At 42.5% G+C, this 17,181-nt stretch overlaps 2 protein-coding genes across 3 annotated transcripts in view; one reads left to right on the top strand and one right to left on the bottom strand.

The window, feature by feature from the left end:
* tbcd (tubulin folding cofactor D) overlaps positions 1-17,181 on the top strand; it is a 33,152-nt gene that overhangs the window by 5,728 nt on the left and 10,243 nt on the right. For both annotated transcript variants that reach the window (XM_052049825.1, XM_052049826.1), the window contains 20 exons: positions 454-586; positions 673-797; positions 1,259-1,319; positions 1,402-1,476; positions 1,549-1,640; positions 8,521-8,677; positions 11,001-11,058; positions 11,140-11,169; positions 11,475-11,560; positions 11,701-11,781; positions 11,955-12,028; positions 12,170-12,287; positions 13,279-13,339; positions 13,421-13,443; positions 13,526-13,557; positions 13,627-13,689; positions 13,760-13,836; positions 14,059-14,131; positions 14,727-14,845; positions 14,949-15,040. In XM_052049825.1, the coding sequence (XP_051905785.1) occupies positions 454-586; positions 673-797; positions 1,259-1,319; positions 1,402-1,476; positions 1,549-1,640; positions 8,521-8,677; positions 11,001-11,058; positions 11,140-11,169; positions 11,475-11,560; positions 11,701-11,781; positions 11,955-12,028; positions 12,170-12,287; positions 13,279-13,339; positions 13,421-13,443; positions 13,526-13,557; positions 13,627-13,689; positions 13,760-13,836; positions 14,059-14,131; positions 14,727-14,845; positions 14,949-15,040 (1,630 nt within the window). The remainder of the gene's footprint in view (positions 1-453; positions 587-672; positions 798-1,258; positions 1,320-1,401; positions 1,477-1,548; positions 1,641-8,520; positions 8,678-11,000; positions 11,059-11,139; positions 11,170-11,474; positions 11,561-11,700; positions 11,782-11,954; positions 12,029-12,169; positions 12,288-13,278; positions 13,340-13,420; positions 13,444-13,525; positions 13,558-13,626; positions 13,690-13,759; positions 13,837-14,058; positions 14,132-14,726; positions 14,846-14,948; positions 15,041-17,181) is intronic.
* znf750 (zinc finger protein 750) lies at positions 1,452-7,989 on the bottom strand. The gene is made up of 3 exons (XM_052049833.1): positions 7,396-7,989; positions 3,820-4,986; positions 1,452-3,046 (listed from the first exon to the last, which is right to left on the bottom strand). The coding sequence occupies exons 2-3, from the start codon at positions 4,971-4,973 to the stop codon at positions 2,533-2,535; spliced, it is 1,668 nt and encodes a 555-aa protein (XP_051905793.1). The 5' UTR covers positions 4,974-4,986; positions 7,396-7,989; the 3' UTR covers positions 1,452-2,532.

Genomic DNA, 17,181 nt, shown 5'->3' on the forward strand with positions numbered 1-17,181 from the left:
CAAGGTATTGGTCACAGGTGTCAAAGTCGAGCCCCGGGGGCCAGATCTGGCCCCGTCACATCATTTTATGCAAAAATGATGTTTTAATGCAAAGCATATCGAGCATGTCAAGTTCCATGATGCTTGCTAAAGTCAGAACCAAAATTTCAAATTGTCATATGTAATCCACAAAAACAGTCATTATTCTTGACTTTTGATTTTAAAACTAGTTATTCATCAATTTGTTGTATGCTGTGTATATATGATATGGAGGGAATTAAACAATGATATGGTTTCCCAAAATTCATACCGGAAGTACAATGTGGCCCGCAACAAAAATGAGTTTGACACCACTGGTGTAGGTGGTCTCAAGAAAATGCTCGACGCCACTGATGGGCAACACTTTGCAATTAATGAAAAATGACCCTTTCCTGTTTTGTGCAATAATGACCAATTTTCTCTGTTCCCTCCTAGCTTCTGGAGTTTTGCGGTGTCTGGAAGAAAAGCGTCTGTCAGAAAGTAGCCAAGCCACGCTGAGGAAGCTCAACGTCAAACTGATCCAGCGGTTGGGCCTCACCTACCTGAAGCCACGCTTGGCTCCTTGGAGGTAAGATGTAAAACTACTACTGTTGGGGGGAAAAGAGCAACTTTGCTTTCAATCCAAACCCATAATGGATTACATTAACATCGCAGGTACCAGAGAGGAAGCAGGTCCATCGCATCGACCCTTTTGACCAGCCAGGCCACAGATAGCCTCAAAGAGACGACACAAGGGGAGGAGGATTATGATATTCCAGAGGAATTAGAGACAGTCATTGGTAAGATCATAACTAAGGCTGGATTTACAGCACCTGCTTCAAATGACACCATTCTGTTCTTTTACTTTTAAGTAGCACAAATCCGATACGTATCGGACGTATCGCACATAGATGGGATATAAGCCAATATTGTCCGCTTGTCTTCATTGAAATACTTCGATATGTGACTTGCAAACACCTACTGCAAGTTTGAACTACAAAAAGACGATGACCAATAAATATGATTGCGACATTAGCTCTGTGGCCATCACAAAAAAATATAATAAAATGAAATAATTAATAATAATAATAATACATACAGACTGTGGCCATTGAAGTCATGGGCGGGTTATCATTACTTAAATCAGGGTCAGTGTGCCGTTGAAAAGGTTAAATTTAACTTCCATGCAAGAAGTAATACATTTCATTTCACTCCCTGTTTAGTAAATAACCCACTGTTATGGTGACATGTTTGTTCTCAGAGCATCTACTGATGGGACTTAAGGATAAAGAAACAATAGTGCGGTGGTCTGCAGCAAAGGGGTAACAACATTTTTCTTGTATAGTCAAGCGTCCTTGCAGCTTTTTGGTCCTGAGTGAACTGTGTGTGTTTCAACCCCATCAGTGTTGGGAGAGTGACTGGGAGGCTTCCGAAGGAGCTGGCGGACGAAGTCGTGGCCTCAGTGCTGGACTGCTTCAGGTATTTTATTTAATGGGGAAACATATTTTCATGTTTCAGCTCGTTAACCCACTTTGGGTGTTCTAATGGAAGCTTCCAGGAGACGGATACCTGGCACGGAGGCTGCCTGGCCCTTGCAGAACTTGGCAGGAGAGGGTTACTGTTGCCCTCCAGATTAACTGATGGTAAGTTATCATGAAATCCTTATTAACATTTCATCATTGATTTTTTATTTGCTTTCTTCAAAAAGTATCCTGATTGTCATAAGAAAAACATGCCCTCTAAACATTCCGCGTTACCTTTTGCCACCAAGACATGCACACACTTACAAGGCAATTTATTAGGTACACCTGCACATGCAAATGGAAGATATCATAAAAAACATCTTGATTGACTCTGATCATTTATTACATTGTTAAATTTTGTATTTTGATATCATCAATGGAGGGTTGGGAGATGGGGTTGTGGATGACCCCCTCCCCCAACCCTCCTCAGACCATGAGCTAGCTCATAACTGGGTCTTTGCTGTTATTTTGTTCAACTAAAACTAATCTCTTAATGCAGGTGCACCTAATGTACTTTCAGACTTATTTACATCTGCTACATGATGGACTGTGTTCTATCACGTTTTCAAAGTACAGAACTCTACCTGCTATATGAGTGGGAAAACTTCAAAAATCAACCGGGTCTCAAATACTTATTCTCCCCACTGTATATAAAGTCTTTCAGTGCTTCAGTAATGTCAATGTTCACGAGGTTGATCTCGTCTTGCAGCAAAAAATACAGTACGGCTTTTCTCTTGATGCTCAAAAAAATGCAGTCTTGAAGCCCTGCTATTCACAGCAAGGCTTTGTCCCGATACTTCCGAATAGTGGGGAAAAAAAAACGTGAGTAGTGCTGACTCGATACACCACAAGATGGTGGCAAAGGCCTACTTCAGTCTGAACGAAACGCTTCAACTCACTCCAAGTGTTTTCTTGGGCACCAAAATACCACCAGATTTGGAATATCGCTATATTTTGACCTGAACACAACAAACACGGAGTGATGTGCTTTTCATTGGTCAGTCAAGAGTGTTTAGGAGCGATAAGGTCTCCTCACGGGCCGCGTTGCCACTTTTCTCTTCTTTGGTCTGTGCGTGTTGTTGGATTTTTTAGCGTGGCTGCCGTTAAGTCGTTTTGCGGGCATCCTGTTAGCCGTGCTCTCGTGTTCAGCCTTTTCCATTGAGCCCAAAGCCCGATCTTCGTCGTCCGTAGTATCTTCTGCCGGTGGACGCGTGGGCTCAAAGTCCCGCAAAGAGGCAGCTGTGCTGGCGATGGCAAGCTGACAGAGCGCAAGTGCCGCCGTTTGCCTCTGGTCGCACGCTTCTTCATCTGTGTGACCGCCATCTTCTGAAGTCCTGGCATAAGGCGAACAAAGGCTGAGGTTCAGCGGCACTTGTGCAGCCCGTGGCTCTTCTGTGTCCGAGCTGTCCGGTTTCCTTGTCGAAAGATTTAGTGGTGCCAGAGCGCTTCGGTTGTCCTCTTCCTGATTAGAGGTAGCTTCCACACATGATTTGATCACATCTGAATGTCTGATGTTCTCAACAGATCTGTTTAAGAGATTAATACAGGAGTTAAACTCATTTCTAGGCAGGCTGCGATTTGTTCCAACAAAAATCTAAATTCTTCCACTGTGTTTTGCAGTTCGTTGTTTGTGCCTCCACTGCATCGCATGTTTAAGTTGTTTCAGTATATTTACTTTTGCTATTGTAATGGCCTTGTATGTGGGAAAGGAGAGCCATAGTCCTTTACGCATTTTTCAGCGATACATTTGAAAGATTAATTGAGTTAAAATTGAGGTGTTTTTTTAAAAATACAGTAGTCTGTTTTAGGGCCAGGCCAAATTCAATTTTTTAGGACATCGCAGTTTCTGATATTTGACAGAATGCAATTCTGATAACCGATTAATCATCTGATGAAATCAGAAAATGTTTCATGAATAAATACTGATACTGCCCGATTAATATGGCCTAATTAATTTGCCCGGCTGATTAATCGGCACTTGACTGGAACATATCCCCATGCGCTAAACGCCCCCTGGAGCCTATCATAGCAGACTTTAACTGACTTTTGGACTTTAGTGCGGGTTCCACCTTTTTGGACTGATCACCTGCCATTCACAGGGCACAACTGTTCACATTCACACCTATGGACACTTCAGTGTCTATAATGAACATGCATATTTTTGAATCCCCGCGCAAGCATGGTGATCATATGCAAAATCCACACAAGACATCCAGAGAGGAAAGTGTCTGGACAGTAAGTGTGAATGCCTATCTTCATGAGGACATGCATGATATGAATGTAAGCATTCCTTTCTTACTCTATGTCCACAAGAAGGGTGCCCAGCTGGAGCAAGCTTTCAGCAGTGTCCTTGCGTCTGGTGTCAGTCTGCACGTCTTGTCCCTCTTTAGTCGGTTGCCAGTCATCTAGGCTGGTGTGTCGCGGCGCCTCTTGGCCATCCCTCTGGATGACTTGCTCATGACTGGGTCTGTCGGGGGAGCCCAGAGCAGAACAGCCCTCTTTTGGGCTCAGCCTGGTGTCCTTGTCGCCACTTGGCCTGACCTGCTCTTGTTCAGCAAACTGATTGTGACTGGATCGCATGTATAAGTTGTAATCTTTGTTCGCGAGGGTTTGCCCATACCAGTCCATCGGAAGATATCTTGATAGCTCATGGGGCCTATACAGGCTGTAACGAAATGGCTCTCCGGTGTTAATTGGGTGACAGTATCGGTATGGGTAAGGTCCGAAGAGTGAAGTAGGAGGTGGGACAATGGCGTGTGGTACTACTGGCCTCTGGGGATCCGGAAAGTCAAGGCGCAGAGAAGAGGACCTCGTCTCATTTGCATGATGGCTTGCCGAGTGGTAGTATGAGGGATAGAAAGGTCTGAGGTAAGGAGTATATTCTGGACTCACGGGTGTGGGGAATTGGTTCAGAGCCCATGGGAATGCTGGGCGCTCGAACCAAGGAGCAGGAGTTTGTGAACTGTCAGACAACTGCACAGATGACTTAAATGCATCTGCTGCATCGTGGTTTGGTGTCGCCAGGTAGAGGGCTGATGGGCAAGGCAGAGACTTGGGCTCCTTTGCTCGAACGTCGCATGCCTTTGTCAAAATCCGGCTTCCCTTCTCCGGCAGACCATCACTCTCAACGTCAACCTCTGCCGCATCGCTCCTCTCCGCTGTGTTTTCATCCGCCGCTTCCTGTTCCGCGGGAGTTTCCAGCAAAGTCGCACCGTCTTTGGATTTCCCATGGACGGCCTTCATTACAGTCTTGAGCTGGCGAGCTTTCTGACAGTTTTTCTGCGACATCAGGGAGATGGAGTTTTTGCACAGGTTGTATTTCATGTGGTTAAAGAGGTGGGATTTCTCATTGCAGGTGAAAGGACACTGGAAACACTGATACTTGAACGGTTTCCCTGGTGGGCGGGGAATGTAGTGAGGCCTTTTGGGCTTCCGTTCTTGAGCAGTGGCCATTGCGACGCAGTCCCTTAAAAGAGAAGAACAAATAAATGTGACACCCAACATGAAACTTGAGAAATTCAGCGAGGCATGCCAACATTCCTAGTCTTTATCCCGATCCAAAAGCTGTGCTGATCTCAAATCCAAAGCGATGCAGCACCAGCATCTATGTTCAGGGATCTGTTAAGCAAGGCTGCTTTATTTAGGTAGCACATTTCATTCACGAGCAAAGACACAAAACCTACAAGCCTTTACAAACACGAGCTAACCATACTGTATTAAGAAGCAAATTAAAGAAAACAAAAGTAACTTCCCAAAAATGTACTGACAGAAAGTATATTGGCAATATTTAAACACATTAACTGAAGACTTTAAAAACATTTGAAATAGTAAAGAAAATAAAAGATTGGTCATAAAATTGACAAAAAAAAAGAATTTAAAATGTTTAGAAGTCTTTAAGATCCTAGTTTTCAACCTCAAATTCACATCATTTACATTCGATTAGGGCGGCCCGGTGGATGACAGGTTAGTGTGCCGGCCTCAGTGCGGAGGTGCGGTGTTTGATTCCGGCTCCGGACTTCATTTGTGGAGTTTGCAGGTTCTCCCCGTGCCTCCATGGGTTTTCTCTGGGTACTCCAGTTTGCTCCCACATTGGAAAAACATGCCTAGCAGGCCGATTGAACACTCTAAGTCAGTGGTTCTTAACCAGAGGTTCGGTGAATCGGTCTCAGGGATTTGACGGAGCTTCTGCCATGGAGGTTAAGACACACCCGACTCAACGTGTCAATTGTTTTTGACATGCCCGCTTTGCCATCACTGGCTGCAGATGATCTGCTCAGTAGTCAATGGATGACTGTCGGGGTATATATATATATTTTTTAGGTCGAGCAAAAAAAAGTGGTCGGACGAATAACTACTACATGGATTCACATGCATCACAGAATGTGATGGACTCAGCAACCTATTTGCATGATTTGTCATGCTAAGTTGAGCAACTCTAGACTTGCACCGGCAAAACTGAAGGAACACTTCTTGAATCTGTTGTTTTCAGTAATGAAGGGTTTGGTGAATGTGCATATGAATTGGTTGAGTTCGGTACCTCTAACAAGGTTAAGAACCACGGCTCTAAATTGTCCCTAGGTGAGAGTGTGAGCATGGATGGTTGTTCGTCTTTGTGTGCCCTGCGATTGGCTGGCGACCAGTTCAGGGTGTCCCACGCCTAATGCCTGAAGATGGATGGGATAGGCTCCAGCATGCCCAGCGACCCTTGTGAGGATGAAGCGGATCAGTAAATGGATGGATGGGTGGAGTGATACATTTGATTAGCCTTTGCAGTGGTCCCCAAACCTGAATTTCACAGCCCAACTGGGCTAGACCCTCTTCCGTGCCAACCTGTTTGAAAATGACGAATGTATTCATCATTTGCAGTCAACAGTTGGATGGAAGACAAAAGATAATCAAGTGTGTTTTTTTTCCTATTTGCTGAAAAGTTTCACCCTGGCCAAAAGGCATTGGGAAATATTTGTTTTTACAAGTGTCACTCCAAAATCTCTAGCTGCCCAAAACCTCACTCCCTGGGGCTAATGTATTTTCTACAAATGTTCCCGCAAACAGGTTGGATACCAAACAGACACACGGTTGCATATGCAAACACGTATGCATGGCGTGCATTTGCATAGATGCACTCTTTTTTTCTTGCTTGATTGGCGCCTGTGTAAAATGCCTCCGCCTCTGCCCGCTTGTCGTTCCCCTGCACGCCCGTTTGGATGTCGCTCATCATCGCATTGGCTCGCCGCGGCAGCAGGTGCCGGTCGGACTTAGTGCTTACTGTCACAAGCGTGTGGAGGGCATGCTGAAACTTGCTGCTTGCCTCGACTCATTGCTACCTGTGTGGGAACTGAGAAACACCTGCTTCCCATGACTGCTACACCTGCAGGATGCACACGACTGACGTCCGCCAAATGAGCTCATGAGTCGTCTTTGTCTGCCAGGAAAACACTTACTTGCGCTGGCCCTTACTTAATCATAACCATTTGTTTCCCAGCACGTCTTTCAGATTGGATTTTTTTTTTTGAGGTGTCCCTCAAGCCGTGGCTGCTAATGCCGCGTGGAGGAACCTGCTTGTCATGCGCTGTTGCAAGAAGTTGTCGCTCAAGTTTTGCCACTCCCTTCCCGAGAACGCCAATTAGCTCAATAAAATCTTTTTTTTTTTTTTAAGTAGCATGTTTTACGTTATCTGACCTACAGTATGTCACTTAAATACCTCACAATGTTCTATTAATTATTCGCCATTGTCAACATAAATTCTGTAAAAACATAATTGAAACGATAACAACTTGCACACATTGGTGACCACCATCATCGGGATGTTCGATCATCATCGAATTATTGTAGGATCACATAATGCACAAATTATTGATGCTTAAAGAGTGTTTACCTGCTCTCAAAGTGTCGGGGTGCCTGACGAACAAGTCCTCAGTCGGTCAAGGATGCGTCCTGCTCCTCTGACTTTAGTGAGTGTGTGTGTGTGTGTGTGTGTGGATGCGTGTGTGATTCTGCATGTGTGAAACCTATTCCTATTAGTTGTATGGTGAGTTTTTCTTTGTGAGCTGTTGTCTCTCTCTCTCTCTCTCTCTCTCTCTCTCTCTCTCTCTCTCTCTCTCTTTCTCTTTCTGTCTCTCCCTCTCCACTGGGTGGGGCCTCAGTCTAAACAGCAGCGCCTGCGGGCAACATCGATGTTCCTGATATTAGTCGAGCCTCGAGCAACGATTTGCATGATGCGCCGTCGGTCAGCCCGGGTCCTTGTTTCTGGCGTTCTCTGCATTGTCACTGCGGCCGCTCAATACTCAGATTTGCTTTTAAGTTCTGATCGGGAGGAGACATAAGTGCGGATTATGTAATGACACCTCAAATTGTAATGCGCACGATGCAATGTTGAATAAAAATTCTTAGTCTGCAATCAAGATTTGAATAAGTACAGCGCAACCTACCTAGTGCCTTCTTGGACTTCCCAGTCATATTTATAATCTTCCACTTGGAAATAATGTTCAATAACTTAATTTGTGCCAAAGTGTCCCATCATAAAGAGTTTGTTAATCTTAACAAGGTTGTTTTAACTCTCATTCTTAACTGTCAGAGTCTACATGGTGTACCACTACTAAAAAAGGACCGCAATACCTGTCTCTCAAAAACGGTACCATCCCACGTCTTTTTAATTTTTTTTTTTTAATTTTAAGTATCATTGTTTTGAAAAGTGGTTCCATGCAATCTCACAGATGTCAAACAATTTTACTGTAAAACTGAAACTTTAAAGAATTCACATCTGCATGTGTCACTCTTCAATATACAGCCAATCCACGTCATTTTTTTGCGCTTTATATTATCAGGAGGGAATATACAGAATTATTTTATATCCTCTATTGCCTAATAATTTGAATGATAAAACCCTCATGAGGACAAGAGCGATATAGAAAATGGATGCACGTTTATCATGGCATTTTCCCAAGGTTCGCAGTTTGTTTGAATGGCGCTGACAGTGGACTGCTTCCTGTTTTTTCTGCAGTGGTGCCGCTTATCATCAAGGCCCTGACCTACGATGAAAAAAGGGGCGCCTGCAGTATCGGCTCTAACGTTCGCGATGCGGCCTGTTACGTCTGCTGGGCCTTCGCCAGGGCATACGATCCCAAAGAGCTCAAGCCTTTCGTCAGTCAAATTTCCAGGTCAGATCAATGCATCCTACCGCTGCTGAAAAAAAATAATCTAGTTCAAGAGCAGTGTGAACATTTCTGCTTTCACAAAGATGACTGTCAATATAGACTATCTAGAACGAATGCAACATTTTATGCAATTTCATTGACCAATTCTATGATTGCACAGATTGATGTCATAATATTTTGTCCTCTCGTGTCGCTGAAAAACACAAAAACAAGTTTCAGATAGTTGTCCTCAAACTTTCTGGGTGGGCGAGTGGAGTAAGAAGGTTGAAAAATTTCGCCTTCACCTCTCAGATTTTCTTCACATTTTCAAGTGTGGTTGGAAATGTGGACAAGTGGAGGAACATTGTAATGGTACTGTAACGGTTTCTGAGAAATATTTGGACTTTAGGTGTTCAAAGAAAGAAATATAGAGATGTTTAAATGTGAGCAATATTTTTGATTAGCATAAATGTATGCTATGTCTCTCAAATTATGAGGTTTAGAACAAAATACTTTGTGTTATGGTCTTTTCCTTCCCTTTCTGAAAATTTGAGCAAATGGAGGATACATTTGGTGTTTGATTTTACACGGATGGACCCAGAGGCCGAGTGCGTTTGAATGTTTTGGTTAAAGGTGTGACATTAAATGCAGTTTTGTGTAGTTTGGAGGGATGAAATCATTGTGCGATAACAGTTACATGGAATTGTCACGAAGCTGAGATCCACAATGACGCCACATTGTTCACTCTTTCTCAAGAACCACTCAACGTGTTGAAACCTGTGGCCTGTGACTCCGCAGCGTCGGTTTGATCCCCTCCGCGGCGGCATCTGCGCGACACCCTTCCCTCCCCTTGCCCTCGTCTGCAGGATTGCCAGGTTTCGCCTGTTCACCGTGGGTTTCGGTCACTGTTTTGGCAGCAGCCCTTGGACAAGCTGGTTCCTGCTCCATTCGATGACACGGAAAGGGAAACTGACGCACTTTTTTTTTTTTTGGTGGGAACGACCCAAAGCCGTTGCCTCACAGACTCCGCCGGTTACTTTGTGATCCTAGCTTATGTGCAGTGACTTATCTGGAATGTAATCAGGATGATTGTTTTTTCTGTCCTTCAGTGCTAGGGCTGTTGCAAAAGGCCAGTCCAACCCGAAGTGTATTTGCTGTTAGCAAAAAGCAAACAAGCGCAGTAGTAGTTTATCTCTGCATCCCTGCCCCCAAAGACACACACAGAGTACTACTACTACTCGTAGTAGTAATACAGGGTGTTCCAAAAGTCTTGGGCACATTTTGACATTGGATAGCTCGGAAACTGTTAAGGATATAAAAATGCATCTGGTAAATTCAGAAAGCTTGTAATCTCAATTTTTACATGGAATGTTCAAAGATGTTTAATGTGAGCACCATTGGTCACATGAGACACATCAAGTCAAATTCTTGTCAAATGTCTCCCAGCATTGCATTGTCATTGGTTGCAACAGCTTCTGTTATTCGTGCCTTCAGCTTAAAGCATAAGCACCCATCCGTTATGACTTTACCATGCCATGTCACTACGGACTTCCTCTCTGGTGGCTCCTCTCCGAACTTTCTGCAAAATGCACGTTGAACAGTACATGATTCCGTTTTTTCAAGCACACTTTTAAATGCCTTTTCTGGTTGAGTGAACGCCATTAATGGGTCTGAAAAGAAATTTAAAAAATCACGAGCCTTACAAAAAACGTAATGTAATTAGCTTTAAAATGGCACAACTTTTATCTTACTACCATTCATAGATAGATAGATAGATAGATAGATAGATAGATAGATAGATATGGGGACTTCAAATGTGCCCAAGACTTTTGGAACACCTTGTAGTAGTCGTAGGAGGTGGTAGTAATGGTATGTTTTTGTTTGTTAGTTTGTTTTTTAAAATTATTCGCAAGAGATGCGGTATCATGCTAATCATGGAACTCTGACTTGGGATTTGATCATCAGTATAGTTAGATAATTTCAGCTAAAAAGATACAATCGGTCAGTTTTGATTTTTTTTTCAGTGAGCTTAGGTTTAGCAGAGGTATTGGCTAGTGAGCTAACCAGCTTAATGGTATGTGGTGAGATATACAGTACAGTATACGTGTATATTTAGTTATCCAGCTAGCATTTTTTTCCATTTTACTAGCAGCCTATTTATTAGCTTTGGCACAAAATAGCTTTAACATCACTGTAAATATATTTGGTTTACTTGCTAGCAATATAGATCTTTAAAAAAAATCAGATTTTCTCACACTGCTCTTGTATTCTAAATAATTTTTGTAATCATTATTTGACTGGATGAAGTTCTGAAAACATACTGAATGTTTTTTTTATGCATCTACAGTTCTTTGCTCGTTACAACCGTGTTCGATCGAGATGTCAGCTGCCGCAAAGCCGCCTCAGTAAGTCCCGCCTAACATCAACATGCGTCACTTCTGCATAATTTTGTTGACGGATTTAAAAAAAAAATGTCTTTGTCTTAGGCTGCTTTCCAGGAAAACGTCGGCAGGCAGGTCCGTGATCATGCTCTTGACAACTACTGAATATTGTCGCTAAACTGTGACTTTTTTCCCCCCAAATTTGCTACCAAGTCTTCATGCTCCAACTTGCAATGCTAGTCAAAGCCTTCCACTGTATAGCTTCAGGGCAGCAGCAAACGCTAACTACATTTCCCAACACTCACAGTAGTAACAATCACTTAAATCCAGTGTTTTAGTATTTGACCCCCCCCCCCCCCCCCCCCCCCCCCGCAGACACACACACAAACACACACAAACGGCATTTAGGAAAAACGAAAGGATGTTGTATTTGTCCACAGGGTACGTTTCCTCATGGCATTGACATTGCAACCGCAGCGGACTATCATGCTGTGGGGATTCGCAACCACTGCTATCTGAACACCAGGTAAAGAATTACCAGAAAAGACAGGGTGCTTAAATGCAGAGGGTGCAAGGCCTCGATTAAAAGACACATAACCCTAGCTGGTGTAACTGATGTGACCAAGTTGAAAGCTTCCCAATTGTTGTTCTCTTTTTTTTCCCTAGTGTTTACATTGCTAGTTTTCCTGCGTACACTAAAGCCATGATTGACCACTTGGTAGTCAAGAAAGTAAACCACTGGGATGGGTCAGTGATGTTTTTTTCTCCCCTCATCTTTATATTACAACAGTTTTTTATTCCAAGAAATACTTCTTGGAAAATGATGACTTGTTTCTTCTTTCTTAAAGATTATTTGTATGCATCACTTCACGTTTTTTGCAGAAAGAAACTTAAAAAATATATTTGTTGTTGTTTTTCAGTGCAATTCGAGAGCTCACCTCCAAAGCGCTCCACAACCTGACACCTCAAGCACCTGATTACATGGCCACTTCGGGTAAACTATGTCACCATACATGTTTCTTTTAATGACGCGCAGTCTTCAAGGGAAGCTCAATTATTCAAGACACATATTTTTGACAGAAACCGTACAATTATTAGTAATGGAAAGAAATGATTTCTTGTGTGGTTGCCGCAGTTCTGCCACAACTGTTGAACATGGCCGTGGCTTCAGACCTCCAAGGTCGCCACGGAGCTATCTTGGCGTGTGCAGAGGTGACACATGCACTGTACAAACTGGGCCTCTCCACAGGCAGGTAGGTTTAAAACACAACAAGAACACCATGCAAGGAGAAAACAGTGTCGAGTGGCTTTCCATACAAGTCAGTAATATTGAAGACAGTACCATGACACATCGATTTGCAAGTGACTCGACCTCCGATTTTCGACATATGAGACGTGTTTCTTTGCTTGTTTGTTTTTTTTTCTTTTCCTCCTGAGCAAAAATTCTAGATACTTGCACTAGATGGTGGCTGCAAACTTCATAAGCAGCAGCAGATTAGCAGATTCCGAACAATTAAAAAAAAAAAGAGGGCATATGCTTGCTTTAAGCTGCTTATGGCGCCTCCAAGTTGAAGTTTACCGTAAATGTAAACAAATGGAATTACATGTTGTTGCGTATTTATGACAAAATATCCTTACTTACAAAAGTGCTCCAGCTTAATGCTGTCACATATAGGGGAAACACCTTAGACGAGCTAACCAAATGAGCACAAATATTGCAGTAGTTTAAACCTTTCAACAGCTTTCGTTTGATCACAGATGAACGAGTTTTTGCCAATTTTAAAAGCGCTAATATCGGCGATTAATCAGCTGATAATCAGTCGGGCCCTAATTTTTACAGTATACTTACTTACTGTGATTCCCTTTTATTTGAGAAAGGAGCATTTATTGAATGCCAGCAGAATAGTAAAACACAAATACACTCAAAACATGTAAGCGTAGGATAGGGGTTACCAACGTTATGCTCGCATGCACCAGATAGTCCCCAAGGACCACATTAGTAACCTGTAGGCCTGTTCCAAGAACATCTCACCAGTGAAGTGAGCATTTGAAAATATTATTGGCAGAGGTAGCAGAAATGTTCACATCTTGCAGGTGGTACTGGAATGTATCCTCCATGAAAAATGGTGGATTTTAAAGCTTTTGAACAAGCTTTAATTTGTTGTATTGCTGACCAAAACAATTTGTCTCATCTCATTCTTGAATCAATCAATAACTGACATTTTTTTCCAACTGATCCAACAGGACCTTAGTGGACATCATTCCCTCAGAGTGCGTGGTGGCTTTGAAGGGCATTCATCAGAAGGTAAGACCATCAATCATTGAAAGGAAAGAAAATTTTTTGAAAAATGCTTTGGCTGAATTTTATGTGTTGGGCGACTTTCAGCTACAAGACAGGAATCAGTATAGGTAAGCTGAAAGAAAGAAGTACAGATTCTGATGATTTGCATTCGAAAAAAAAATAATAATATTACTTTGATGTTTTTTCAAGGGGTTTTGGAGGAGAGCTAATGAAGCCAGCCAGTGAGTCACTGAAAAAAAATTTGAACTTCATCAATGCTGTAAGATAATGAGTACCTTTTCTAATTTCAGTGTGCAGACTTATTGAAAAGCTTTCACTGTCCAAAATGCCATTCAAGAGCGACCCAGTCATCAGTGAGTCGGTTTGTTTGAATACACATTAAATATTGGAGCACGTGTGTGATTTTGTCTTTCTACGTTTTAGCTGGCTGGCAGGGACTTATTGACGACACCATCAAAACGCTTCATCTGGTCTCCAGCGGTGTCAAGGATGGCATCCTGGTAATTAATGTAGTTATGGAAACATGCACTCCATTGCAAGATCAGTGTCAAACATTTGAATGCCTAGCTATGACTGTGTGTGACATTGGTCGTCACTTGATGTGAGTGTGTCGTATTCAATTTGATGGTTGTTTTTGTGTGTGTGTGTGTGTGTGTGTGTGTGTGTGTGTGTGCGTGTGTGTGTGCGTGTGTGTGTGTGTGTGTGTGTGTGTGTGCCTACAGGCCGCTGTGCTGTGTGCCTTGTCTGCTTTGTGTGAAGAATACTACCAGGCGCAGGCTGACTCAGAGAAGCAGAGTGAGTTCCTTTTACTCAACTGGCTCAATTTTTCAGGGTACAAGTCATTGTTTTGAAAGGGGGTGACCAAACTTTTTATGACCGAAGATCTACTTTTCAAGCAGCCAACCTCCCACTGTCCATATGCACGCACACACACATGCGTGCATGCAGGCACACGCGAGACATAAGAGATCTTTGCTAAATTTCTCTAATAAGTAAAATAAGTCATTACGACAACAATTGGAATATAACGGCTGGAGGGGGGGATATGATGATATTAATTTTTAATTTGAGTAAAAACTAACAATATGTGAAGGAAGAAAGCTGTTGACTTTATAGTTTTGCAAAACTGATGTTAGTTATATGATAATTTATTTTAATATTCCCTGTTTTTCTCGAAAGTAAAATAGACTCATCACGTTTTAGTTTCTCTTTTTGTCTTGGCACTTTTTTTCACAAATTTCAGCTTTTTTCAAGTAACACAGACTTTTCTCAAATAACGTCTTTTTGCACTGTTTTTCTTCATGTAAATGTGTCTGTAACCTTTTCCCGATGGCCCGCTTATAATGAACACTTGCTGCATTATTTGACATATCAATGAATGTGTGTTTAGGTGTGCTCATAGCTCAGTATATTGAGGAGCTGCAGAGTCCACAATTGCTCACCCGTTGCGGCTCTGCCCTGGCCCTCGGCTGTCTGCCGACCTTTATGATCCACAGCAAACTGACGCAGGTGTGCTTCGGGTCAACACGTATTACCTACACACACATGGTTAACCTTCGTATCATTAGTCTCAGCAACAGTTGTTTCTATTTCTGTGTTTCTACCGCCTCAGATCCTCGACAGCCTCGGCCAGATGCACGCCGTCTGTCTGCGCGAGGGGCGTTTCCCAGAGGCCAGGAGGGACGCGGTCCGAGCGCTGGCTCAGTGAGCGCTGTCTTTTTCTATTTTCTTCTATGTGATTTTTTTTTCGTACTTATTTGTTTGCGTCGGCTGGTTTTTCAAAAGGCCTCTTGTGTCTTCATCGTTCTTTGTTCTGTTGTTTTGCGAGCTTCACTGAGGGCAAAACAAACATCTGACTGACAATACCTGTAAGACCTGAATGACATGTCAGTCAAATTGTACCCTACTTTTTTTCCCCCACAAATAGGTCTTCATCATTTTCATTTACTGTGACATTATTCCCTTACAGGGAACCCATGAGTGTTTGAATGTTTTCGGCTTTCTGTTTTTTTTTTGTTTGTTTGTTTGTTTTTCACAACAGATGAATTTACCTGTAACTGGCTTCCTTAAAAAAGTCTTAAAAGGCATTGAATCAAAAGACCTAAACACAAGGATTAATTGGCATTCACATGTCTTAAATTGATCTTTCAAACACCAGAAAAAATATTAACACATCATAAGTAGCATTTTTTAAATTGTAAAGAGCATCAAATCTCAAAATGAACGAACAAGGCACTATTAAAAATATTTTTTTGTTATTCATCAAGCCAAAGTTAAATAGGGGGTGGCATGTCTCAGTGGTCATTTCCCACCCAGAGGTTGGTGGTTCAATCCCTGGCCCTTACAACCATTTCAAGATGTCCTTGGGAAAGATACTGAACTCCTAGTTTCTCCTGATGCTGCATCATCAGTAGGTGAATGAGATAACAGTGTGAAGTGCGTTAAGTACTCGAGGTAGAAAAGTGGGATGCATGTAAATAGCACTGCGATTGATCAATTTTGTATTTATATTAGAGCTGTCAAACGATTAAAATATTTAATCTAATTAAAAATGCAACTGTCATAATTAACTCAAATGAACTAAAAAATTAATCGTGATTGCTCACATTTTTTATCATTTCTGAATTTCCTTTTACATTTTTTGTCCTATTTCTCCCCATTTTAATGCTCTTATCAACATGGAATCATGAATCAATTTCAATGTGCCAAATGCAAATATTTACTGAAATAACAATTTCGATTTTCAATTTTACATGAATATTTTTCACTTGGAGCAGTTATTCACACATAATCTTTCACACAATATTACTGTCCATCAACAACAGTGAAACAAAATATTTTGTCACACAACAGCTGCTTTAACAGCTTTTTTAATGAAATCAAAACAGAGCAATATAACATTATAAAGTGCACATCTAAGGTAAACTAGTGCTCAGCCTATAGTGGATTCAAACCATGGTTGCATACTTCGTTTTTCCCAAGTTTGTTTCTATATGTTTGTTGAAGAATAATGAGACACCGGACACCAGCGTTCGTTATGTGCCCTGTATTCAAAACTGCCGGCCGTACAAACAAGAGCACGCACTTCCCCTGTGCTGCTGGGGCAAACCATTCTCAAAGAGGGGAGTTTCACTCCCCCTAACACAGTCGGGCTATGTTGATTGTGTTTGTCCTTCTTGCGCGGAAGTCTCTCTACGGTTTTGTGTAGACCTCATTTCGGATGACTACACTTGGTTCGATGACAACACTGGAGACGTTTTATTTTCGCTAGGTTGCTATCACTACAGCGCGCTGTCACTGTCAGATGAACACAGAGAAGCTCAGAACACTGTAACCTTCCACACAAAATAGTTCCAAACAAGTAACAATCGCGTCAGTGACATACATCGTGTACCTGTATGAAATACTAGCTGGTTCGCCGCCCTCCGGGCGGCTCATCAGCTAGTTCCTGCGGAAGGCTGGTAAGGTGGTGGTTCGCCGCCCTCCGGGCGGCTCATCAGCTAGTTCCTGCGGAAGGCTGGTAAGGTGGGCCTTCGGCCCACAAAAGTGTTGTTGCTTGGTTCAACTTTTTGTTCATCTTCATTGCTTATCGCGCAAATAAAGAGATGTTTAGCTCTACTAAATAACTAACAATTGTATTGCAATGCTTGTGGGTAGACAACATTTTTTCGCTAAGATGCCCGCGCGATCGTAGTGAGCCACTGCCTGAGCGGCGCAGTGGCGGCGCGGTGAAGTAGGTACGTTTTGAAAAGGGACAGACGGAAGGACAGACCGCGTGTGGGACGACGCGCAATATATATATAGAAGATATATAGAGAAGAACAGGTAACTTTGGTCTTGTCAGT

Source organism: Hippocampus zosterae, chromosome 17 (assembly GCF_025434085.1).
Source record: "Hippocampus zosterae strain Florida chromosome 17, ASM2543408v3, whole genome shotgun sequence".
Classification (NCBI taxonomy): Eukaryota; Metazoa; Chordata; class Actinopteri; order Syngnathiformes; family Syngnathidae; genus Hippocampus; species Hippocampus zosterae.

What these genes read in the sequence shown, in the direction of transcription:
- znf750 (XM_052049833.1), bottom strand. Translation starts at nt 4,973, where the DNA reads ATGGCCACTGCTCAAGAACGGAAGCCCAAAAGGCCTCACTACATTCCC. An exon ending in ACCCTTCTTGTGGACATAGA is followed by an intron (nt 3,047 to 3,819) that starts GTAAGAAAGGAA and finishes TCTCTTAAACAG; the next exon opens with ATCTGTTGAGAACATCAGAC.